Source organism: Salarias fasciatus, chromosome 7, assembly GCF_902148845.1.
Source record: "Salarias fasciatus chromosome 7, fSalaFa1.1, whole genome shotgun sequence".
In the NCBI taxonomy this organism is placed as follows: Eukaryota; Metazoa; Chordata; class Actinopteri; order Blenniiformes; family Blenniidae; genus Salarias; species Salarias fasciatus.
The window spans coordinates 23154502-23180246 of NC_043751.1; the positions used below are offsets into that span (position 1 = coordinate 23154502).

At 43.7% G+C, this 25745-nt stretch overlaps 1 protein-coding gene across 3 annotated transcripts; it reads right to left on the reverse strand.

Annotated features, from left to right (window-relative positions):
- Positions 1-1159: 1159 nt before the first annotated feature.
- n4bp1 (nedd4 binding protein 1) lies at positions 1160-24221 on the reverse strand. Of its 3 annotated transcripts, XM_030095661.1 has the most exons (13): positions 23730-24221; positions 15814-16041; positions 15544-15717; positions 14273-14763; positions 13579-13942; positions 12593-12940; positions 11986-12218; positions 6892-7022; positions 6390-6486; positions 6073-6180; positions 3496-3597; positions 3001-3393; positions 1160-2893 (listed from the first exon to the last, which is right to left on the reverse strand). In XM_030095661.1, exons 1-12 carry the CDS (start codon positions 24042-24044, stop codon positions 3039-3041), a joined length of 2946 nt encoding a protein of 981 aa, XP_029951521.1. In that variant the 5' UTR covers positions 24045-24221; the 3' UTR covers positions 1160-2893; positions 3001-3038. The 3 variants fall into 3 exon arrangements, with proteins under 3 accessions (XP_029951521.1, XP_029951522.1, XP_029951520.1); XM_030095662.1 differs by having other exon boundaries at positions 1160-3393; positions 14273-14760; XM_030095660.1 differs by having other exon boundaries at positions 1160-3393.
- Between the last annotated feature and the right edge of the window lie 1524 nt (positions 24222-25745).

Sequence of the window (25745 nt, forward strand, 5' to 3'; positions counted from 1 at the left end):
GCTGAAAATGAATGAATTCTGGGTTCTCATAATGTGTTGAGTCATTGCAGTATCCTGACCTTAAAAACAAAAGTTTCTAGTTTTCCTTTGTTTCAGTGCAAAAAAGATGCAAATTTACATCATGCCCAAGTTCATATTCAAAAGGTTGGATACGTCACTGAGATTTTTGGAAATGGAGACTTAAAAAGGTAATTAAAAAATCCAATTGATTTACATGCATGTGTAAAACTGACAAAAATCACATCACATCTCACCCCCTACCTTACAAATGAAGGCCAGAATTATCATTGGATGTCTTTAATAATGCTGCTTTCAAATCACTGCACATCAACAGTGTCCTGCAGAATCTCCTTCCTGTGACTTTTAAAGAAACAGAAAAATGCTAGAAATAATCAGACATGATTGTTTGCCCCATTGATTTATTGATTTTTCTTTTTTAAACAAAACCTGAAAAAGGTTCAAATCCACAATGTAAATTGTCCTCTTTTTGCAGTATTTCTGCACGTTTTTGATCAATTCCCAACATTCTGCTATACATTTCCATTTCCATCCAGTGCCGACCCTCAGTGGAGATCAGCACCCTGGTGATCACTAAATATGTTTAGAAGACAGATGATTTAAAGATTTCCTGGCTGTTTCAGGACAGCGGACATAATGATAGCCATTCATTTCCTCCAAACGGCATAAAATCTCCTCTCTGTCATTGGTTTTTCCAAGCAGTGCAGAAATGAAAGGAAATGCTGTCGTATTGTTTCTTCGACAGTTTGAGGGACTTGGCAGCTTCGTGATGAGCTCAGCTCAGGCATTGCTCCACTGTCTCTAAAGTATTTGTTGCTGTCGTGAATGATTTGTTTTTGTTTTTTTTTAAATTGCGTTGACAAGAGTTTTCACATATTTGGAGTCTGGTGAAGCCGAAATCTGAACCTGCTGTTGGACAGATTGTGCAGAGTAACAGAGGAAAACCATTACAGTGCTTGAAACAACCTAATGCACACTGACACCTAGTGAATAATCAGGAGAAGTGAAGAAAAAGCTGTTGCATGCAAAACTGGTCATAATGGCAGATTTACTAATGGCATATATATTTGACACCTCTGCATTAAAACAACCTGTGAAAATGGGAAGAAAAAAAAAACTCAGAAGAGCACAAAGCTGGGGAATGCTGCATTTATTTTGTTGTTTCACATACATAAATCCATATGTGCACTGTAGCCAAAAAACTGCATCTATTTACAGAACAGAAATCAATATACACAAAAGAATTATGTTACAAGAGAAATAAAATCCTTCAGTGATTCATACCACGGCAACAGAGCAAGTATGAACAAAAGTTATTTTCTGACACCTTGTAAACGTTTTTTGTGCAGAGACTCTTTTCTGAAAAGTGTTTTGGCAGCACAAACCTCTTTATGAACTATTGAAAAAAAAAACAAAACCAACATGAATTTGCATTTTTCTGGGTGTGGGATTTTCTTCTCTCTCTCACCTGCGTTCAGTGCAAGAAATGTAGCTATAAAACACTACTTACAAATCAAACTTTACAGAGACTGTCACCTTTGCAGCATTTTTTTTTCTTCTTCTTGCGAGTATTGAACAGAACGGATGAATCTAAAACTGGAGTAGTGTTTGTTTACATCTGAATCCCAGCGAGTCGGGTGGAGAAACAGAAAGAGAGAGAGGGTGAGAGAGAAGATCAGAAAGCTCTGAAACGGCGATGGTAAAACTAAAGTGAGACTCTGTGTCGATTCATTTTTTGGGTTATAATGATTGCTTCCAAAAGTCCGTATTTCCATTGGAAAGTCTGTTTATTCCCATTTTAAATGGCGCCACGTTTGTGATCATCAAGCTCAGTTGCAGGTGTCGCTCTGCTGCTCATCCCACAAATGATTCCCCTCTTTACCGAGGGCACTGCCAACTGGGATTGTTTGAGTAAAGGAATAATCCAAACTCAAGTATTTGTGTTAAACCCTACATTTTTTTTTTTTAAATTAAACGTAGCTTAATGACCTTTTGAACCTGGAAGAACCGATTCTAGAGGTTTAAAGCTCACCACAGGAGCTCTTCTGTATAATTCAGCTGTCGGTAAATAACAGGCTCCAGAAGCTACGAGGGCGTCGAAGCGAAGCGCGGGGTCGGATGATTGATTCCTCCAACAAAAAGAAACAAAATCTCAAGCAAATTATTTGAATCAATCTAAAGACAAAAATACTAGTGGTTTGATTCTCAAAATCTGTTGAATATATATATATATAAAAAAAAGAATAAAGGGTCACATTTTGAGGGGATAAAGATGGGCGAAAATCTTTAAATTACGTGGATTCTGCCTGAATATATACACACACAGTAAGATGCATTTTAAATATTACAAAAATACAGGTTGCTATTCCAGCCCATTGATACAGCCTCAAAATGTGGCCCGCACAGCTCTTCTTTCACATTTCCAAAATCAAAGCTCCCGTGAATTATTCTGCTTAAAAAAAAGTTACAATGATGTGCGCTGACTATTGCTTTTTGGGATCTCTGAACAATATTGAAAAACCCAAACGGACTGGAGACGGAGTTTAGTGCCCTGACAGTGAACCGCATCCTGCTGAAAACTGAAAAACACGAGCGGACCCCGCCAGTGTCCGATCTCCAGGAGGGGAGCTGTCAGCGAGAGGCGGCGGAAAGGTTCCGCGTTTCCGTGGGTTTTCCCAACCATGTGCCGGGAGGAGCCGTCGCTCCGCCTCTCCGCTGCTGGTCCGAGCGCCGGTCCCACATCCACCCAAAACTCTGAACTCTATCAGCCAATTCATTAAAACCCGGAACTGAGCGAACGGCGCCAATCTGGCTGCTTGACAGAAATGTGGCAACTCGCTAACGCAGCGCTTTGGTTGTGGAGACAAGATTTGTCCTGAAATATGAAAAGGAAAACAATAGAGGAGACTTTAAAAAAAAAAAAAAAAGTTCTTTTCATTTTAAAGCATTAGCAGCTAGTTTGATGACCACTCTTCACTCCACCTGATCCGAGCCGAAGAAGACGGTGAAATAAATAGCGTTTATCCCAGCAGCAGCCCGGACAGGGCGTTCAGGTCTCTCATGTACGGGTTGTCGCTGAGGATGCGGTCGATCCGCTGCTTCTGGTCGGGGAAGATGTCGTACAGCTTCCTCTTCAGCTCCGACGTCTCGCCCGGGGAGCGCTGCGGGGGCGGCGAGGGCGACGGCGAGGGCGACCGGCGGGGCAGGTGCCACTCCGGGGGGCCGGAGTGGGGCCAGTGCGTGGTGGGGTGGGGCAGCAGGGCGGCGGCGGCGGGCCGGGGGGCCGAGTGGACGGCCTGGACGTAAACTGGCTGATGCTGGAAGGAGGGTCTGAAGTCCGGCGGCCGGAGGGGGGGCGGAGTCGCCGACGTTCTCCTGCAGGAGCACAGAGGGAGGTGAAGAAGAACGCCAGTCTCACGGGGAATCGAGAGCTCACTGCTGGAGTGCTCGGCAGGCCGGCGCGCCGCGGACACACACCTGATGTCTTTGCGCAGGAAGAGGTCAAGGTGAGGCCCGTGTTTCCCCAGGGGGTCGTCGGGGATCATGAAGTGGTCTTCCACAAATGTAAACTGAAGCAACCTGCCGATCAGAAGAAATGACAGGATGGTCGTAGACGCCAAAACACGCTGGGAGGAAGACGACAAACTTTCACCAAGTTCATGTTCTTATTTACATCAAGATATCTGAGACGCATTTTTAAAAATGAATACAGCTTTTTAAAACCAACATCTGGCGTACGTGACGTTTGACTCCAAACAGGATGTTCCTCCTGGTCTGGAGGTCGTCAGAAACAACCCACATTTTCAGGCCCATTTAGTCTTTTATTGATTAACAAGTAATTTCATATTTCCTCTCTGAATCATGTTGTATCATTTGAGTCCATGAAAACAGGATGTACACATCCTCTCATTCACATTTTAAAGAGTTTGACATTTTATAATGCTAAAGTCTTAAATGTTTACTGTCAGCTCAGTGTTTACGATCAATCTGAGAACTCCCCTTCTAAAACACAAACAACAACACAAGTGACGTCAACCTCATTCAAAGTGCTGCGAATGACTAAAGGAACCAATGCACGCGGTGCGGTGGAGGAGCGCCGAGCTACCGGTCTCCATGGTAACCGTCAACCACTTCCTGATGAGGGTTGCCGTTAGTTACAGTAAACAGTTAAAGAAATGCCTCCGAGTGACGATTGTCTTCTTTATGTCATTCATGGAAAACCACAAAAATAAATCAATTCTTTCTTTCCTCAAACGCTCTGGAATACAAACTGCAGTAAACTTACTATCTTAACAACACCGGGGTTTTTTTTTTTGGTTTTGTTTAGTGAACTATGATGGGTTGGATTTTTATTTTTTTGGACCATTTCATGGGTTGACAATACTTATTATTGAATTCCAAAAGCATAAAAATGCAACATTCATTTTAATGAATTTTAATGAATTAACAGCTTTATGAGTAAGAGGGTTCCAGGATGAATCTAATTCAGGATTTCAGTTCTTCTAAGGTGATCTGAAGGCCTCGACATCAGAGACAGATAGAAACAGCATTTATTTAAAACAGAGACACAGTCTTGTTAAATTTGTCTCACAAACAGCAGAGTGTGTAAGATATCTTTCCGTGCTGTGCAGGAGCTTGAAGGTCTTGACCAGCAGAGGGCGACGTTATATTATTTCTGCTCTACATTGCAGGGGATTTAACACTCTCATTGATATAAATATGTATAAATATAAAAGACACAAAGCATGCTTTCTGATTTTAAGATGGGAAAACAGTCAAAACCAACAATCCAACAACGATCACTATTTTAACGTCTTACTTTTCACTGTTTTTTTTTTTAATTGCAAGTATTGAAAGCAGTTTGTGGTTTTTACCTGTGGAAGATGCAATGTAGATAAAATTTACTAACTTAGTATTCATCCGTACCATGAAGTTGTTGCAAACATCAATACTTCAGGCCAAAATTTGGAAAATTTGCAAAAAGTGCATCTGCTTTTTGGTAATTTCTTCCATTTTAACAGATAAAAACAAAAATACAAAGAGCATGTGTATTATTCAAATCACTAAATATAACACTGAAATGTAATACTTTCCTTAAGTTTGATTTCTTCCTTCTCCTACACAGCTGCCACGATGAACTCAATAAATTAGGGCGATTAAAACGAGTTAATTCAAATTCCTACTGACACCACTAATTTATTTGACGCACGTTTTGCGACCCTCGTCTCACACTGTAGCTTGGGAAACTGAGGGATGTGATGTGATACTGCACACACTTGTACAGCAGGTGGCGGTATGCACCTTAAAGCCATCTGTGATCCACCAAAACAAAAGAAGAAGAAGGAGAAGCGGTTTAGGAAAGAAAAATCTGGCAGGAGTGTGTTATTGTTGCATGAGCTCAATCAGTTCGTGTCGGAAAATGTTGAGAAAACTGGAAATGCAGTTGGTTGGACACTACATGGTCAGATTATTACTACATGACGTTCTATTCAGGCCCTTCCAGCCTATTTTTTGAGCCTGCAGAATTTCTGAGGTTCTATGGAGATTACTCTGGACAGTATTTGATCTTGATCTGGATTGTGGCAACAACAATAAACATGCATTTATATAAAGCAAGCATATCTGTCCACGCCCATGTTGACGAGAGTATTAAGAACTTGAAAATTTTCCAAATAATGTACATTTTGAGTACATAAAAAAATGTGCAATTTGCGATTAACTATGGACAATCATGCGAAAAATCACGATTAAATATTTTAATCGGTTGACAGCCCTACTATAAATATAAATTAATGTCATTGATGTTATCAAAGATAACATTTAAAAGCCAGTTTCCTTATGACAGTAAGAGAATGTTTCCAGTCTTCCTTTTCGCTCTCCTGACTGCTGGTTAATGTAAATAAATGAGCCACAAATAGACGGTAAATCTTTAACATTTGTCATCCAGCAGGTCAGCTGCATCTCCGGACTTCCCAGAGTCAGGCTGCACTTCAATGACTAACTGGAAGGGGAACACACACACACACACACACACGTGCACGCGAGCACACACACCTCTCCTGGATGATCTTGCGCCAGGTCTCTGACGTGTCCACAAAGTCTCTCAGATTGTCGTTGGTTACGATGACCCCGTCTGTTTTTTCAGCAAGGTGGAGCAGGAACCTAGAAGGAAGGAGAGGGAGTGTGAGAGTGTGTGTGTGTGTGTGTGTGTGTGTGTGTGTGTGTGTGTGTGTGTGTGTGTGTGTGTGTAAACCCATGACGCACAAACATAACAAAACTACATAAAATGGCTGTAAAAGGTAAAACTGCTTTGAATGCTAAATGTGTAACATGAATAAAATCAGTGTTATTCTGGGACTGTGGGTGTTTACCTGTCGTCATGGGAACATATCCTCTGGCCGCAGACCTCTCTGGAGGGCGTGAAGGACAGCAGCCTCAGGTCTTCTAGCTGGTTCAGGAAATGTTGCTCTGCAATCACATCAGTTAGGTTAGTGACGACACAGACACGTGAAAACGGGTTTGGCCGGAACGTCACCGGAACGCCTGGACCTGCGAGGCCAGAACAGAAATAGACGACCTACAACTACGACGACTGTGGGTGACCTGCCCCGCCGGTATGTTAATCACAGGCTGGGAAAGTTGTTTCTTTGTTAATACAGCAGATGCAATTGAGGAAGCATTAAAATTCTAGGTGAAGTAATTTTGTTGTTTGACAAAAACAGAAAGAATCAAACATTTTGAAGAATATCTGATTGGACCGCATGGTTTCTGTGTGGGATTTTACTCCACGTTCTCCTGCTTCCTCTCCATGTAGACGTCTCTGTGTCTCACTGGGGCCACATTTAGAAAGAGTCCACAACATTTCAGACGTACCTGTAGTGAGTCGGTCTCTCTTCTGCCGCCACTGAGGCACAAACACCGTGATCTCTCTGTGGCCTCGCTTCCAAAACGTCTCCACTGCCAGTGCGATGCCGCGACACGAGAAAAACCGATTCAGGCCGTGGCTGCACAGACGACGAGGGAGAGAAAAAGAATACGGTTTGAAGCAACACAAATCCCACTAATATCAACAGGTCAGTGTCATGTAATGAGGCTGATGGATGATGAATGAAAAAACAAGTGAAATACACACAGAGGTCAAACTGACAGGTTTACATTCATGAAAAACAAACTGTCCAATATCTCTGATAACACCACTAAACCTGCTGAGGCCTCTTTATCATTCAGTCCTGACGAGCCTCCAGGCGCATGACTCTGCTGTTTGACAGTAACCCGACGGATTGGCCCAGATTGTTGTGGTGACGTGCACATGCATTAGTGCACGTCAACCAAACTGTGACAGAACAAACGGGTGGGGACGGCCGATAACCGCAGAGCAACACAGGCAACGGGCAGAGCAGAGAAACGGTCCGAACATTCATTTAGCTTGGACACACAGATTTCCACCAAATGCACCAGTGTCTCTGTGCATCTACACTTATTTCTCATGTTCAATTCATTGTTTCACTGCGACACATTTGCTAGAGAACCAAAGTTCAGCAGAAAGTCCATGAAGAGTCAATAGGAATCGGCTACAGAGCAAAAACTGAACTGATAATTAGTAAATACGCAGTAGGAAATGGAAGAAGAGCAGAAAATAAAATGAACTGCAAGGGGGGGGGGGGCGTTTCTGTCCGACAAAGTAAATAAGTATGAATGAAACTTCTGTCTGCTCTTTTCTCCCCTTCATCATGTGAATTTTTGCTCTGTGTGCGTTGTGTACTTCCCTGTTTGAGATGCTGCGGTCTGGTAAAGCACAGTGGACCGCTCTGGCGGGAGACTGCTCGACCACACGAGCGGTGGAACACAAAATATTTCAGCAGCTCAATCAAAGTGACAACGCCGACAACAATCACGGGGCTTCCGGCAGAAATGACGCACCGGGCTGAAGTCGGCCCGTTTAGCCTCAGTGACAGCTGAGTGCAGACGAAACACTAAACAAGCCACAAAAAGAGCAGTTTTGGCTTCAGTGTTCGCCACATTACGACTGTGAAAACAGCACATCTTTCACAAGAAACAGCAACAGCTTTGTCACTGTGAGATAATTTCCTTCACGAGGTTCAATGACCTGAATTGATCCTCTGGCTGTTGCCTATACTGATCTGTTAACCCCAGAAGAATATGGACAAGTTCCAGATAGGACAAAGACGTACGCATACATATGCAAACACAAGGCAAAGCACAAAGTCCAACCAATAATCGGATTCACAGGAATGCACGCTACCTTTAACCACAAGGAAGAAACAGCCCGAGGTCCGTCAGACAGTGTTTCGTCATTGTAATGGTGCGTCCACGAATAACCGAAAAGTGCGAAAGGTCCCACTTCCCTGTGCAAAAATCTCAAAACATCCGATCGAATGCCAAACAATGAGTTTCCCCGTTTTGAAAGTTGGAGGATTCGGAGAGCGATGGTCTGAATGTTCATGTACTCTGACCCATAACTACCACACTTCCTCGTCCTTCCATTTGTAACTACATATAAAGCTATGAGAACAACGGTGAGGCCAACGATGTGCAAAAAAAAAAGAAGAACAAAAATCGTGATAAGGATTTTCTAACATATTTTAGAGCAACACACACAAAGCATTTAAATTGACCTGCATTCATTCTCTGCAGCACTGCTCTAACCTTAACTGTGCATACCACTCATCTACCATAACCATAAAACTGTCCTAAAAATATCTTCATGTAATAATTCCTCAGTATGGATATTTAGAGTCTAGTAATAAAATATGTTTCTACAGTGACGGCATTAAGTGTGCACACACAGGACAGAGAAAGACAATCATCGACTTGTGGTGGGAGTCGAAATGTAAAGTCAAGGGAAGTTCCAGCAGCACTTGAAAGAGAAAGTAAAGAATGACACCGGGGCAGGAAGAGATTATGCAACCTGTAAAATCACCGTGGAAACCTAAGTTGAGATGTGGTAATATCAAAAGGCTCGTTTAGACCAACTTTGCAGACAAAACACGACAAAAACTTTGTAGATTAGGCTTGGTATCATTTGAAAATGTGAATTCCAGTATTTGCACACTGCGGAAAAGAGTTTTTCTTTTTAAAGGGACTTGTGAGGGCAGATGACTGCTTGCCTTTCTTCGTCTTCCTCAGTAAAGATCGGACTGACAAAATCAGGACCACTGAGTCAGAAGTGACCCTGTGCTTTTCGCTGAGGCATGTTTCTGGGAAGATGGGAGGGAGGATGAAATGAGACCGTGAACGGAAGTGGCTCCGGCAGTGAGAAGTCACAACAAGGTCAGCCCGTGAAGAAGATCGTGAAAACACACCACGGTGAACCAGGTAGAGGAAACCAAACCCCGCCAGCCGCCCTGCCTACCTACCCATACTTCCTCCAGTGACACACACTCAAGTCTTCGTGCATAATTACCGGGCAAAACTCGAGAAATACAGCTTTTTCTCATGAAATGGCCTTTCTTTTCGAAAACGCCCCCGTAACACGAGCACACGCCTCCGATATCATGTTTTCGCAAACGGACTCATTTTGTCAGAAACACACACACATTTTCACACATGCCACTGATGAGTAACATCTTATGTGTGTGTAGGTGGAGTATAGGTGCGCCTACGCAGCAACGGGCTGCATGTGCCACCTCTGCATAACAACAGCAGGCTTCTGAGTGAGCGTGAGCGTGTGTGTGTGGCACCTGAAGTCATGATTAAGACGATGATGGGAAGGGCGATGGCTTCACATGGTGTACGCAATACGAATGTGGGAAGTGACACTGTTCAAAACACATTTGTCATTAACTATGTTTCCAACGCCCTGAAACACACTCAGCCTGTTAAATTATACAGTCATGATGAAGGGAAACCTTATGGACACAATTCATTTATTACCTGTTGCTTTTATGTGTAATATGCTCAGATGGGTGAGAATTAGGGCTGCACGATATTGGAAAAAACTGACATTGCGATTTTTTGGGGGCTTGCGATATATTGCGATATATATTGCGATATTAAAACTAGAAGAATTTTCTCCAGATGACCTGAATAGCTCTATTTGGGGAGATGGCCACTTGAGAGAAATACGTGGTGTTTCATACCGCTTGTCAAGCGTGCGGATCATTTTTTTAAATCCCTCTTTAACGATTCCACGGTGTTCAATGGCACCATGTCTTTCGCTAGGTAAAAAGTTATTGCATCCGTGATTTGTTGATGCTGTTTGGAGTTCCTATCATACGGTGTTATGCCGGCAAAAGCCTCTGTAATTGTTTTTTGAGAAGATGAAGTTTCCCCTGGGGTCTTGTGATGGCGTTTCAAATGGTCCAACAGGTTTGACGTATTACCTCGTGTTGAGGCAACCACGACGAGGCACTGTCGGCAGAGAAGGTTTTTTTGTTCGGAATCGTCGTTTTTTTATAGCCAAAATACATCCAAATTTCACATGTTTACCTTCTTTTGGGGACTAAATCCTTTGCCGCTTCCTCCTGCATGTCGCCTGTGTTCAGAGTGTAGCCCCCCCCCCCGGCTGTGGAGGAGGGAGGGGGGCCGGTGAGTGCCAAGCAGGAGGGAGGGAGAGAGTGGCTATGCGGAGCATGGAGCAGCTTGCTGCTTTTATGAAGCAAAACAAAAGTTAAAAATAATAATAATAATAATAAAAATATTGCACCTCCTGCGATGTGACTATTGCACATGAACACATTGCGATGGCGATGTTCAAACAATATATTGTGCAGGCCTAGTGAGAATATCTCTTAAAATCTAAAAATCCCTGTATTTTCAGAGGTATTTAAGCGCCAATATTGAAGCACCAAATCAGTATCAGAAGCAGAATTAAAACTGAAAATATCTTTTTTTAATGTTTCTGCATGTAAACAATTGATCCACAATTTTCGGTTTACTGCTATTCTACAATTTATGCCATAACGGCATAAAAGAACCAAGACATGAAGGCCTCACCAGCAATGCTGTCATACCACACTGGTGTCGAATGATTTGGGAGAGTCCAAAACAAATTTGAGTACTGCTGAGTCTGCGCGCTGAGCGAAATAGATTTGTAAGTGGGGCCGCAAGTGTGAGAGTGTAAGAGGCAATTTCAGCATTTGAGAATAATTCATTCAACATTTGAACAAGAAACAAGGATTCTCGGATTTGTGGTGATCAAAGCTGTTTATGAATCTCTTAAATGAGAGGAGAGCCGAGTTATTTCTTGACCTGTAAGCGAAGGGTGAACCCACAAGACCTTTTCTTTCGAAGCAAAGCGAGTCTGACACTGTGGTTTTGTTAACCACACGATACAGATACTGAGCAGAGAGACATGTATGTAAAACTCTCACAAAAAAAAAAAATCTAACTGATCAGAAATCACATCTGAACTTTAGTAATGACAGTGTAAGATGAGAGAACAAAAAACTGAAGAGAGAGATTTCTAAAGCAGCTACCATGAGGTGACTGAGTCCTGAAATTAGTCATAATTTACAAGTTTGCATGGCATGTGCTGGATTTGCAATAACTCAACCTAATCTGTCCCTAGAAGCAGTTTCGGTTAAAACCTAACTATATGATTCATGCTTGGATATCTTTATTACTGATAAAGTTCATCTCATATTTTCTTTATTACTTACTGAAACACCAAAACATACATGTTTTACAGTTTTATGACACACTAACATGAAGCCTGTAATCACAGGAAGTGAAGAGACACTGTGCCATATAATGGAGATGATCCCAGACTGTCACGGCCATGAATAAGACTCTTTACAAACCCCGGATTTTAAGGCAGAATTGTTCAGCTGGGAAAGGTCAAAATGGATCCTCCGGGTGATCATTTGTGAAATGATCCTTCCAGGTTGTTTACTGTTTTAATCTAAGCTGCATAGCAGCATATCGTCCTGTTTTATTCAATATAAATTAATTCCAGACAAAAATAAAAGGACTTGCGTGTGTGTGTGTGTGTGTGTGCGCACTCACGCCATGGCCACGTTGCTGCCGTCTATGATGATGTGTCTGAGCTCGGGGCGTCCCGGCTCGTTGGGCAGCTTCAGGGTGAACGGGGTCCTCAGCGACTGATGGAAACGGGCCAAACCCGTCACCGGCGGGGCGGGGGGGTCGTTGGAGGGGGGAGTGCGCGCCGCTCCGCCGTGAAAACCCATGTGGCCGATGGTTTGGTAGGGAGACGGCCGGAAGATGGGCTGAGCAGCAGACTGCAGAGCAAAGAGAGAAGGCCGACGATGGGAATCAGGACGAAACCAAACCGGACTCTGTCTCTCAATAGTTGTGCATTAGACCAGCTTAATCCATAGTGCAATTAAACTGCTTTTGCAAACTAGGAGTATGAGAAGATTTCTTTCCATCTGTATCGTTTTTCCAGGTTTTCTTTTTAATCAGACTTTGATGAGAAGATTTTTTTGAACCAATTTAAAAAAAAAAAAGTATATAATAGAGATATACTGAACAACCATGACCATTATGAAACATAATATATAAAGCTGTTCGAACCTCACTTCCTCTTCAGGTTCAGCATCTGTGTGGAAACAGTAAAAAGCTGTAAACCTTCAGCATAGGAGGAAGTACTCACACTGGGGGTTGAAGCCAGCGACGTGGACGTGGCGGTGAGCCACTGAGGAGGGCTGCGCAGCGCCGTCACGCTCTCCACTTTCACCGATCCCCCCAAAGTCTGAGTCCCACCTCGAGACAGGTAGTCCCTCTGCGGGACCCCTCCCCCTCCCCCACTTCCACCCCGGGCCAGGTAGTCCGTTCTGGACCCCGACTGTGTGTCGGAGTGCGCCACCGCCATCATCCGGGACGTCCTGCTGTCGGTGAGCTTGGTGTTCACGTGGACGATGTCGTCGTCGTCGTCGATGGTGATGACCTCGTAGTTTCCCGCCCCGCCTTGAGCGCTGGAGCTCCTCTTGATGGTGATGGCCTGAAACCAAACAGGCCGTTTCAAAGATGCACCATCTAACATTATCAATCTAAACATAAAAGTAAAACTAAACATGAAGACTGAAGTCACACTCGTTTAGTACAAGATCATGATTAAAATCTCAGCTAAACCTCAACCAGTGAGTATTTGCAAATCTTAGTATTTTCAAATGGATCAAATCTCAAACTTCATTACTTTTTAAAAACTGTTACTCAAAGTGAAGCGCTGCACAAGCTCAGAACAGAAACATATTCAACTACAGAGAAATCAAGCCTGATGTATGGTTGACTACTATACTAAACTGGAGTTGATTATCTGTAGGGACCATGCATTTGTGGGATGAGCTGCAGATACGGGCAGAACGGTTGAGAAAAAAAAAAAAAAAAGATCAAAATCGTCAATTTGACCTTATCCTGCCATTCTGGTGCCTCCAAACAACACAATACATGTGTATGCAGCAGAATCAGACACTAAGCATGTGCTGTTCATCCCACAAATGCATGTTCCTTATGAATACAGCACCATGGATGACATAATACACCAAACACAAACTGCCATGTTATTTATTGTTTCTTTAATGAATGTGGTTGACAGAAGTGGTGTGAAGGGCGCTGTGGCTGCAGACGGCTGGAAGCTACCTGCTGGGTGCTGGTCTCGCTGCTGCTGCACTGCCTCCGGTGGCCCAGCCCGTTACTGCTGCTCGCCGGCTGGCCCGGCTTGATGTTCTCCTTCGACCTGCCCGGGTCGAGCAGCGTTCGGCTCAGCTCGCGCTCCTTCTCTCTGGGCTGAGAGGCCGAAGACGACGACAAAGAGGCCGAGGAGGCCGAGGCAGTGTTCGCCGTACACACAGAGTTCAATCGTTTCTCCTTCTCCCCTCCTTTTGACCCCTCCTCGCAGCGCTTGGTTTCCTCCACTATTTTCTCCAGCACGAGGAAGGTGTCCTCCGTCTGCCCCGTCGCCTTGACGACGCGCTCCACCACCTCTTGCTGGTATCCCATCGTTCTGGAACAGTTCACAGACTGGTTATCTTAAAAAAGGCCCTCCGTGTTCTGTGCACAAAATACTATTCACCACATTCAGAAAAACAAATAACTTGTTCTGTCTTTACTATGCAAACGGTTTTGATGGTCATTGTGTTTTTATACCCAACAACTGATCTGATTGTTATTCTTGTCCTAAGAAATGAACTTAAAAAAAAAAAAAAACAGTCCACATTTCTTAGTGTGCCCGAGGGCCAGAACATATGAGCACATTCAGGCCTCCGAATTATGTTTCTACGTGAAATGAAATGACCTGTTTATCATCAAATGACCAGGTTTTCTGTGATTTTACCTGAAGAAATTCACGAGGCAGCGGAGGTTGGTTTCCGGGCTGACGGCCTCGCCGTCATCCGACGCTCCCTCGCTGGAGTCCAGGAGGATCGCACCGCTCACCGTGTTTGCTTTGGTCGAGGAGGAGAGGGACGAGGAAGCGGAGGGGGTCTTGGATCTGCCGCTGGCCCCCCGGCCCTCTCGGTCCTTCTGTCGCTCCCTGTCTCTCGCTCTCTCCGGCGACTCTTCCCTCCGCTCCAGGGAGTACTGTCTCTTTGTGTCCCGGGTCTCGCTCTCCGACGAGCGCCGCTTGTGTGAGGGCCGTGTGCCGTTGAGCAGGAGGGACTCGGGACCCGACCCGATCGCCCCGCCTCCCGCTTTCCCGCTGACGGGCGCCCCCTTCTCCTCGAAGCTGGCGTCCAAGATGCGGTTGGAGAGCTCGGTCACCGGGGTGCTGCTCTGCGAGCGGTCCTGGTCCACCTCCGTCATGCTCGGATGGTTGAGTTGAGCCTGCTGAACAGAAACGTGGAAATCACCGTGGAAGTTCCCCTCAAATACGAGCACATACCACAGTCACACTTTACACTGCTTGGCATAAAATGTTCTTCCTCACGTAACCAAGTACCAGCAGTTTGACCTCTTTTCCTCCTTATCTACAGCAAAGCTGTCAGAATGATGCGCTTTAGCTCTGAAATGTATGCTTTCCTTACAAGCTGCTAAACTTTGGCATCGAAATGAATAAAAGAATAAGTATCAAGCTAGTATTTTCCGATTTTTCATGTTGATAATATACATTAAACCAATTAAAAATTGACATAACAGTGCCATCTTTTTTCCAAGAGTTTTCATAGTATTAAAATTCATGTGCACGTTTGCAAACCATGAAGCCTTTCCTATGCAAGTGATTTAACTTGGTTCCCTTTGATTCATTTGAAACTAACAATAGAATGTTAACGCTGTCAAAAGGGAGAAAGAAGGTCCCCGTTTCATGTCTGGAGTTCGACTCTGTGTGGAGTTTGTATGTTCTTCCAGTACTCTGATCTCTTCAGATTTTAATATGACATAAAAATAACCTAAAAGTGAGATTCAGGTTTTACGCAATGAAGGAATTTAAAATCCTGAGTTGTTCGTGCACTTTTGGAGTTATCTTGGTAGAGTAACGACTCCTGGGAAGGTTCCCAGCTTTAGAAGTTGCTTCATATCCCTTTGATTTGATGTGGGATTAGACTGTAACTGTATTATAAATCACGTGGTTAAATATATTAAAAAAGTAAACAGCAGCTATGAACTGACCAGAGAAGCCGTGTTTGTGCTGGTGGGGCTGTGAACCAATCCCAGCAGCTCCTCCTTTAAAGCACTGGGCAGCAGCAGGAGCTCCATAGTGTATTTATCGTCCCGCTCCTCCACGAAGGACTTGAACGCCCGTTTCACCGAAGGCTCTCTGTCGCTCGGTAGACTCCGCTTCTCCTGCACAGAGTCACATCGTTTACAGTCACCTCCAGATCACATTCCCATCTTGAAAACTACAACCAGCAAACGTGGACATAAACTGTGAACACCTACTTGGAAAAGTGCGACAAACTGCTGCACTCGGCTTTGGGCCATCACCACAGGTTCAGCCCGGCCTAACAGCCGCAGGCGGCCCGGCTCGGGAACCAGGACTTCTGCACTCGTGTCCCTGGTGAGTCTGTCTAGGAAGAGACCCCGGGCTCCTGCGAAGATGCAGTGCATGTCCACGGGGTAGCGCTCCTCTTTCTGCAACTCGGGGTCACAAAGTCCTCGAACATACTCCTGCAGGACAAAAAGGAGGGGGGAAAAAAAAAGACCGTAAGGAAGTTGTGAGCCCATAATGTTATTGCGAGAGCTTTCCTAGTCTCTTTTGATTGGCTGATGCCTCTGAGAAACTGTTCCTGGAGCTTTCTAAAGTGGAAAAAGTTCAATTATAAAATTACACCTATTTTCACTCGATAACTTGTCTTTTCTTCCATAAATTGGAACAAATTTATGTAAGAAATTGCTAACTAAACAGAAATGAGATACACACCCAGGAAAGACGAGATCAGCGATACAGCGAACAACAACTAATGCTAAGGCTAACAGTGGGGTGTAGGTAACTATAACCTGTACTCCAAACAGCTGTGAGAATCAGTGTTCAGTCACACTAAACAGACAACAACCTGGAATTTATTTACAAGTCTTGTGTCGGCAGAGCTAGCGCGAGTTCACCGGGTTCAGAGCTACAGAAGACAACACGTGCTGAACATGAACGCCTGCCACTGATTCAGGGAATCTCCTGCCTGTGGCCGATATTTGGATGAATCAGCTGCAGGTGGGTGTCCTACACATATACCGTGTCACATTTTTATAGTACGTGGGGATAAAAAAAACAATCTGCCCTATAGTGATTCACTATGACATGACACAGTTTCGGGAGATGTTAGAAGTGAAAGTAAACCAGCATGGTGATGTTTAGGCCGGGATTTTAGAATAATACAACTCATGTTTAAATTTTAAGAAAGCAAATCAACCCACTAGAAATATGATGACAAAAGAAGAAAACATTTTTGGAAGCAAAACACGAGTGTAAAGTGTGAAATAGCAAGAGATTTAAGTTTATTCTTAGAAATAAGGCTTTACTCTGGTCACCTGGCATTTCTTTCAGGACCAGACAAACCATCTTAACTAAGTAATAATCAGATCCTCATGCACCTGAAACACTAATCTGAAAAAAGAAAGGTGCTCAGAAAACAGTCAAAATTCAACACAATTTATAGCGAAGCATTTTAAAGATAATTCCCAAAATATATAGAGCATATTGAGATTTTTTTGAGGCTCTCCACATGGTCACATACTTGATTATTTATCACTTTGCTATAATCAGACTGAACAACTTCCTGAATGTCGACCTTCTACGTTACGGAGAGCATATCTGAAGAGGTCATTGTCGTGATTAAGCTGCATTGTTCTCTCAGACCAGACAGGAATATGAAGGTAAAAAATGTCAAACTCTCCTGAGTGGGACGAGCTAAATCTGCAGTTTACCCACATAAGCTCCTTTTCCACCAAGCTGGTTCCAGTGTGAGTTTGGAGCCAGAGCTCGACTTAGGACCGGTTCTTTGCGTTTTCCACCACCTCGGCCCCGGCTCCGGGCTAAGCTCGCACCACCTCTTTCCTGGGGCAGAGCGGGCGCCGTTACGTCACTGGCTGTGTGATTATACATGCTCTCCACTGAACAACTGAAAAGGGATTACCACACCTCGCCTTTCTAATCACATCACTGTCAACTGTTCTCGAATAATGTAATGAGCTTCCTCCGGAAACAGTTTCTGCCTTCACAAATGCAACAAACAGCTACTTCAGCAATAACCAAGGCTCAGACTGACTTGAATGATGAAAATCTTTTCTTCCTCTTAAAGAAAAGACATTGAGGATTAGTGACAATAATAATCATCTAAGAAATTTTATTTAAGTCAGCATATCCGTCCATATGTGACATTTTGAGAAGAGCACCGTCTCCATGTAACATGTGAGATGCAATTAATATTTGGCTTCCACATGCATCCAGTGTTGAACTATAACATGCTCATAATCACATATAATGAATGTATTTCACAATAGCTAGACATTGTAATCATTTAGAAAAAAAAAAAAAAAAAAAAAAAAAATCAGTCATGTCATTCTACCTATTCGAACCTTCAGAAACCCAATCGGGGAAGACAAGACATGAGTCTGAAAAGAATTCAGCAGCTTGGTGAGTTCATGGTTTGAAGGCTGGATATTTACCAGTAACAGCATTGAGATGGGTTTTTTTTGGAGCTGGATGTGAATGTAGGCTTGAACAGCCAGGACAAAGACTCCCAGACATGCTATAAGCTCCTGCTATATACGTTGACGTGTGACGTCTTACATTGACATTACGTTGGTCTGGATTGGCTCCTTTTCCCATGGAAAAGCAAACCATTCTTACGTTGCGACCCGATAAGCACTGGAGCCGCTTATAGTGGTCCATTCCTCATCCCCACACATCTCTGGGATGCCTGGCAAGTAAGACAACTGCTACTTGAGGACAACAAATGGAAACCAACTACCATTAAATACCCTCCTTCAACATTTCTGAAGAACACAGCTGACTGTGAAACCTGAGCATCATTCAAACTAACAGAGAAACCAACTCTGGATGAATGTGACGTAGGGCTGTCGCAGTATACCGGTATTGACGATAATCGTGGTATTAAAAAGTGAAATTTCAATATCGTGTTCAAAATGTGCCTATGATAATATCGCATAGAGGATCTAGTGCCACTTGAAACGTGTTGAAGTGTATTTTCAAAATCCGCTCCTGTTTTTTCGTCGTGCTTCGTCTCCCTCCTGCAGCCCCCCAGCCTCTCCCCCTCCCCTCACATATAAACACAGCAGGAGCAGCAGGAGCCGGCACGGCTCCTAGCTAGCGTGGCTCCCAGCGTCACGAGTGAACTAAACACGTCGGCGGTGGCCAACGACAGCGAGACACTCTCCTAAAAAAAATGTGTTTAGCAACACTGACTGCACGTTGATGCAAGCCGGGTAGTAGTGGGGCCCCATTAGGTAGGTTCCAGATGTGTCATTGTAATGTGTCCGGGGGGTTTCAAGTTGTGTCGCCGATATCCGCCGTCTTCTCCGCCGGCCCCCTTCTAGCAACTAACCGGTGAGTAATCGGAAAAGGGCCCCATGCGGGGGATTTTTGACACGTTGTCATTGCAGCGTCTAGTGTAGCGCCTTAAATTTGTCATTGAAATTGACTGATGTCAGCCGTTCCTCGGGGCCCTAGCCAGTAGCGGAGCCTCTGGCTGGAGAGAAGCAGCTGCTGCGCTCATTCCGCCTTGGATTTAAACCAACAAAATCCTCGTCAGTGTGGTATATAGGATTTCACTCCAACAGGCCCGTGGGTTTTCATAACCCACCAACCCGACGTAAATTACGCCTCTGTTGTGGATCCTCTGTTAATCAGTTCATCAGATCTTAATTAGTTGAGTGTAACTACCGTATTTTACGCACTATAAGGCGCACGTAAAAGCCTGTAATTTTCTCAAAATCCAGCAGAGCGCCTTATAATTCGATGCGCCTTTTTTGCGGGAATTACGGTAATCACCCTGATCACATGCGCAAACAACCCCTGTTTGCTAAGCTGCTAAGCTAGCTAGTTTAAACGGAACGGAGCATGGCACGCGGCTGCACTGCCAGCCGACGTGGGGAGCGGTTGGACACTGGGCGGCAGCATGCACGCTGCGACTCCGAGAACGGCCAGCCCCCGCCCGGCAGCACACCCGCCGGGACGCCGGCTGCGGCTGAGCTGTCGGTGGGGCACTTCACTCAGGAGACCGCAGCTGGCTGGACCCCGGTGACCAAGCGAGTTCGACCAGCCGTGGTCGCTCTGAGCTGCACATCCGTGAAGAGGAGCGATCCTCAGTCAAACTCGCTCTGATATGTCACTTTACTCACACATTTCAACCGAGAATGTAACCACCTAGACTGCCAATATGTAGTTCTCTCATACTATTCTATACATCCTATGCGCCTTAAAACGTGGTGCGCCCCATGTATGAATTTTTTTTTTAATAAAAACCATTCATTGACTGTGCGCCTATTAATCCAGTGAGCCTTATAGTGCCGAAAATATGGTACACTTTTGGTATGCAGTTGTACAGTTACTGTTCTCATATTGTTTCAACACCTCATTTGGCAGGTATTCTGAATGTAATTCATCTTGGAGAAGAGAGAAAAACAAAAATAAAATTAAAGATGAATCTGAATGTTTGTACCATTATTAGTTAAATTTTTGCCGATATTGTGATAATATCGTTATCGTGACATTTTTTGCCCATGATAATCGTGAAGAGAAAATTTGATATCGTGACAGCCCCAATGTGACGTCTCTAACAATACAAATACAAAAGTTTCCACTAACCTCAACTTAATCGAAGTGGAAGCTTAAAACATGGCAAAGTACACCCAAAACTTTTTCCCCCCAGCAAAAATTTTATCAGGCTAAATTTAAAAGTGAAAGCATGTTGCTGTCTCTGGATAATTTACATTTCCCTGTAAATATATCCTGACTGAACATCTCCCGCCATTTCCATCTAGATATGATAAACAAAAGTGCATATAGACAAACGGGCTCCTCAACTCGGCACAACTATTAAACACATGCTCAAAATACTCAAGAGAGATGCGAGAAGCTCTAGAAACTGATCTGAATCATATGTTACCGCACGAGAAGGGAAATGAGAGAGAGAAAGAAAAAAAAAAAAAGCGTGGGTGTAATTGTCACGATTTCCCAAACCAGAGAGGACATGCCACCAATATAACAGGGTATATTTATGCAAGGGCCTTTCTGTGTGCTGTGGATTTCTCATCAAGAGTTACGCAGGGTGGTGAAAGGATCGTTTCCACAGTGTGTTCTCGGTTGACTGGCAGACCTCGGAGCAGCTGCTTACAGAGCACATAAGACTCATGACGCACGAGACACAAGCGTGACAGACATTTAACTGTGGGAAAACTCAACATTTCATTCTGTCTTTCAGAGCATCAACATATGCAGGAACATAAGACCTTATCAAAGCATTTCCCATCTTGTCAAACAGACTTAGCAATAGTTCCACGGTAAAAAAAAATGAGTTCAGGTGTTTTAGGTAGTGTAACAGGAAATTTTCCTCTTCAGTGAAAAAGTGGCACCAAACTGACTGTAACAGGAATATAGCTTCTCACATGGAGATTCCGGATTTAAATATGACTGTTTGCAAGCAAGAGCTACATAACTGAAACACTGTCTTCCAGAATAAACAAAGAAAACACCAACAACAAAAAATAGACCAAAAACGTGTGTCCTTTTATATTTACCTTCATCTTAAAAATGCATCCTTGATGTAACATAAATCTGATTTGATCGACTCCTTTGACTTTTGACACGCTAATCAAGATTCAGTCTTTGTACCACAGTTGACCATAAACTGAATGTGACTGGTTACGACAAACAGAAATCAATACATCGCAAAAGATCTAAGAATGTGTGTGACAGCACTGACGGTTTAAAGCAGGGGGAGGTTAAACATAAGGCCCGTGGGCCAAAACTGACCCCCAAGAGCAGGGGTGGGCTGCGATGGTCCTCAAGGGCCGCATTCCTGCACAGTTTCAATGCGTCTGCACTTCAACACACCTGATTGTAATGACTAGCTCCTTCTCAGGCTTTCTGCAGAGCTTCGTCACACTCGGGTGTTCTGGAGCAGGGAGAACATTGAAAACTTTCAGGACTGCAGCGCTCAAGGACCAGGAAGGCCCACCCCTGCTCAGGAGCCTCCAATCTGGTCCTCCAAACAAATGGTAACAATTTGAAAGAAAACTGATTTTTGAACAAATTTCTTAAGAGTAGCAGATACAGCAGAACCAACATTAGCATCAAAGCCATCCCGTCAGAGAGCATCACTGATAAGACATTTTGGGGGTTAATTTCCACCAGAAGTTATCATCAAAACTGGCTTTTTGTTGAAATTGTAGGCATTTTCAGTAACTGCTTGGTTTGGCAAAACTCTAGATATTAACATTATGTATTGTCTTACTGAAAAAACAGCAAGCATAAGATAAGATTTAATGTTATCATTAAGAGAAGAAGAAAAAAGAAAATCGCTGTTAAGCCACTTGCAAACTTGTTGTTTACTACAGACTCCGTAGCGTTGTGCTTTTCAGTTCAGCCATGTTCCCCCACATGCCATTAACACAGGACGTTCCTGTACATGTACTCGAGGCATCTGCACTTAAAGTTAAAGCTTTATAACTGGCGCCAGCGTCTCTGCCACCTCGCTGTCATGTTATCAAAACACTTTCATCATATTTTACCCTAATAAGAGTGGCGAGCAACCTCTCAGCTCATAGTGAGGATTCACTTCTCAGTCCAGGCCTTGCAGTTTGCATATTTAACAACTGTCATTGTGGGTTTTTCCAGGTACTTCAACTTCCTCTCCTGGTCTAAACACATGCCAGTAACTTTCATTTGGTCTTCGGTGTGAGTGTTTGAATGTTCCTCTGGGGTGGACTGGTGGAGTGTCCAGGAGGGTGATGACAACATGACATGAGAGTGATAGAAATGGTTAAAGAAAACACACAAATTATAAAAATAAAACCGTTTCCCCTGAGGAGACTCCCTCTTCAAATAGTATCAGTAAGCAAAAAATATACACATTTCTGAGCACTACCAGCAAAAACAAACAGGAAAATGACAATAAAGACTTTAAAAACAAGTGTTCTTAAAAATTTAACTTCCTCTCAAATTGCAAAAAAAAAAAAACACAATGTCATCTGATTTAATCAATAGTAAATAAATTCAATCAATGAGTCTTCACACTGATTAAAGAGTACCAACACTGACTTTACTTTAATTTGCTTGTACTGTAATTTGACTCAGCCTAATTTAACTCAATCATTCTGAAAGTAAAACAACCCGAATGTCACAGAGCTACAGCAATGATGACTAACGATGAATAATTTGATCCCAGTTTGTTGTCCACAAGACTCTGATCACCGATAAGAAACACTACACTCAAATGTCAAACTTCTGTGAGGAGAAAACCAAAACCACAATGCAAATACCAAAGTCATATTCTGGAGTTGTTATCATGGTTACTATTAATAAACCTTGAGTGGGTGACATTGTGTCTGAGAGAACTGGTTGTATAGCAAACTGTGGTGGCAAAGAAGACAGAAGTATTAATTTTCTACATGTTTGATTACACAGAGGGTCCACTGAGAGGAAAACAAACACGACTACCTTTACATCAAATTTATTCTCAAAGACACAATCCACAATTAATAGGACAGTACTTCAGTTCTTTTTTTATTTAAAAGTGATTAACACTTGTTATGTTATTATCGAGACTGTTGGAGCATATTATTATTTGTTTTAATGACATAAATAACTTTTGAAATTCATTATACCAACATCAACACAACTTGGCTTAGCTGCAATGCTCAGGGAAAGTGATTTCCTCCTGGAAAATAGCGGAGCAACCTGATGTATTTAGGTTAGAAATACAGCCTAATTGCTATGCGATGACCATGTTTCCTGACATCAGAAGATAGATTTAACTGAAGAAAAAAAAAACAGATGGAAGAAGCTGCTGCCATTCACAGCCACCACTGATGGTCTGTGTACATCACTTGTTTCACTGCTGTAGTACTCCAGAGTAGTCCACCCTTAAAGTGGTCGCAACTTGGTTTCATACTCGTGTTCACCTTAGGTTTCTTAAGTCTTGATCTCAACTTGTTGTCTGCCCCTCAAGTCCTGGTCTGGACATGCTCTCAGGACCTTAAAGTCTTGGTCTTACTCGGTCTCGGGTCCATTGGTCTCGGCTACTACAGTGCTTAGTTGCACTAACAATAACACCATATCTAACAGGACCCCACTTACAGAATATAGAGTTACAAGTAGGAGTGTTTTAAAAAAGGCTCACCTTAGCCTTCGACACGTCGTCCCTGTTCCCCCGGAGCTGCAGCCATATCTGTCGGGATGTTTTGCTGCCGTGCGGCTGTCCTGTGTGGTCCAGCAGTCCGATGATGGTGAACGCCACTTTGAAAACCTGCTCCACTCGCGGTTTGGCACACTTCAGCTCCTCTTCTTTGTCTTCCAGGACGGTGAACTCGTCCACGGTGAGGGCCTCTTGCTGTTGATGGCGGCTGCCCGGCGCAGGAAGCCTGCCGCCCGGCTGCTCCGAGAACGTTAGCTCGGCGCCTCGTCTCATACCGAGGAGGGGCCGCGTTGTTGACATTCTGCCTCTCGGTCCGACCGCCGCTCCTGACCACCACGTCTCAGTATTCAAACGTTTGGGCGTCGCAGTGACACTCTGGCGTTTTCATGACTTGTTTTGGGGAGTATTCCCGAGCAGCGCGGAGACGTTTAAGGCGTCTAACGACGTGAGGACCGCAGCTGCGGAGCTAGCTAATAACTCGGAAGTCCCTAATGACGTATCCGGAAAGTCCCGCGATGGCGTCATCAAAACACGACAGAGTGCCGTGCTCCTCGCGGCTTATCTGATTAGAGCTCGTGTAAACACAATCAAAACAAGACGCTTAGTGACAAGTGTGTCCACCACATCCGAGCTCGCGTGAGACGAGACAGTCTGATCTGTTATCCAGAGTGTTTGATTGAAGCTGTGAGTGTGTGATGGCATACTTTGATGTGTGTGGCCCTCCAGATGTCGCTGTAGAAGTACAGCCCCGCCCTCTCGCGGTAGTCACAAGTCACTGCCTCCCACTTCAGCTAAACTAATCAACCAATAATTAAATCAACGAATCAATCACACTTTCTAAATTGCTTTTTAGTCGTAATAAAACGGTATATATTACAACAATGTACCTCACATACAAAAAATGTAAAAAAAAAGAAAAAAATCTTCAAGCATCCCTGCCTCCCCCTTTTTTCACCTTAATGCATTTAGAGAGATGAATTAATGCATCATTTGCCTGAGACCACTGAAGGAATGTGCGCAGGATCACAGACGTTCTATTCTATTATATTGCAACGAATAATACTAGTTTACGATACTGTTAGTGTTACATGTATCACACTACTACTACTACTCCTATGGTGTGGTTTTGGTGAAGAAATGACCGAAGACACAGACAAAGCATCAAAACACTATCTGGTTTTTAATAAAGTAGAAATCACAAATGCAAAGGCTTCTCACAAACCAGACGAGGGACACTGATGAGCAATCACAGACTGGGAACATGGGAAGAGCACAAGCAACCATGAGGGCATACAAAACATGGAAACAGTTGAAAGAAGGTAAACCATAACTTCTTTATCAACAAGGTTCAGTGATCATTCCATCATTTCACCATTTCCCCCTCAATTTCATAAAACTTGATTTCAATTTGATAGACTTGTCATTGATGCTTCATAATATAAGTCAAAGCCAAAGTCAGCTTTATTGTCAAATATGCTATACATGCTTGACATACAGCACAGATGAAATGTCAGCCCAATTGGACCCACGGTGCAAACAGACATACTATAAACAAGTAAAGAAACTACACTACAGTGTAAAAAATATAGCAGCCTAGTAATATCTAAAGTAATAAATAAAATCAATTTACTATGAACAGAATAAAAGAACAGGATAAATTTACCATGAACAGAATAAAAATTTTGTGAATGTTTGAATATAGAGGTAGTTCTAAGTTATAGTTAAGGTACAGCAGTGTCCAATTGTGCAAATTTGCAGGGGAAGAAGTGAAGAACACAGACCTGAGGTCAGTGGTGGGGGGGAGAGGGGAGGAGTGGGGGCAGAGCAGGGAGGGAGTTTAACATCCTTACTGCCTGCTGGAAGAAGCTGTCCTTGAGCCTGCTGGTTCTGGCCCGGAGGCTCCGCACTCCCCTATCCAAAGGCAGCAGGCTGAAGAGGCTGTGGGCTGGGTGAGTGGGGTCACCTGCGATCCTGGTGGCTGTGCGGGTGAGGCGGATGTTG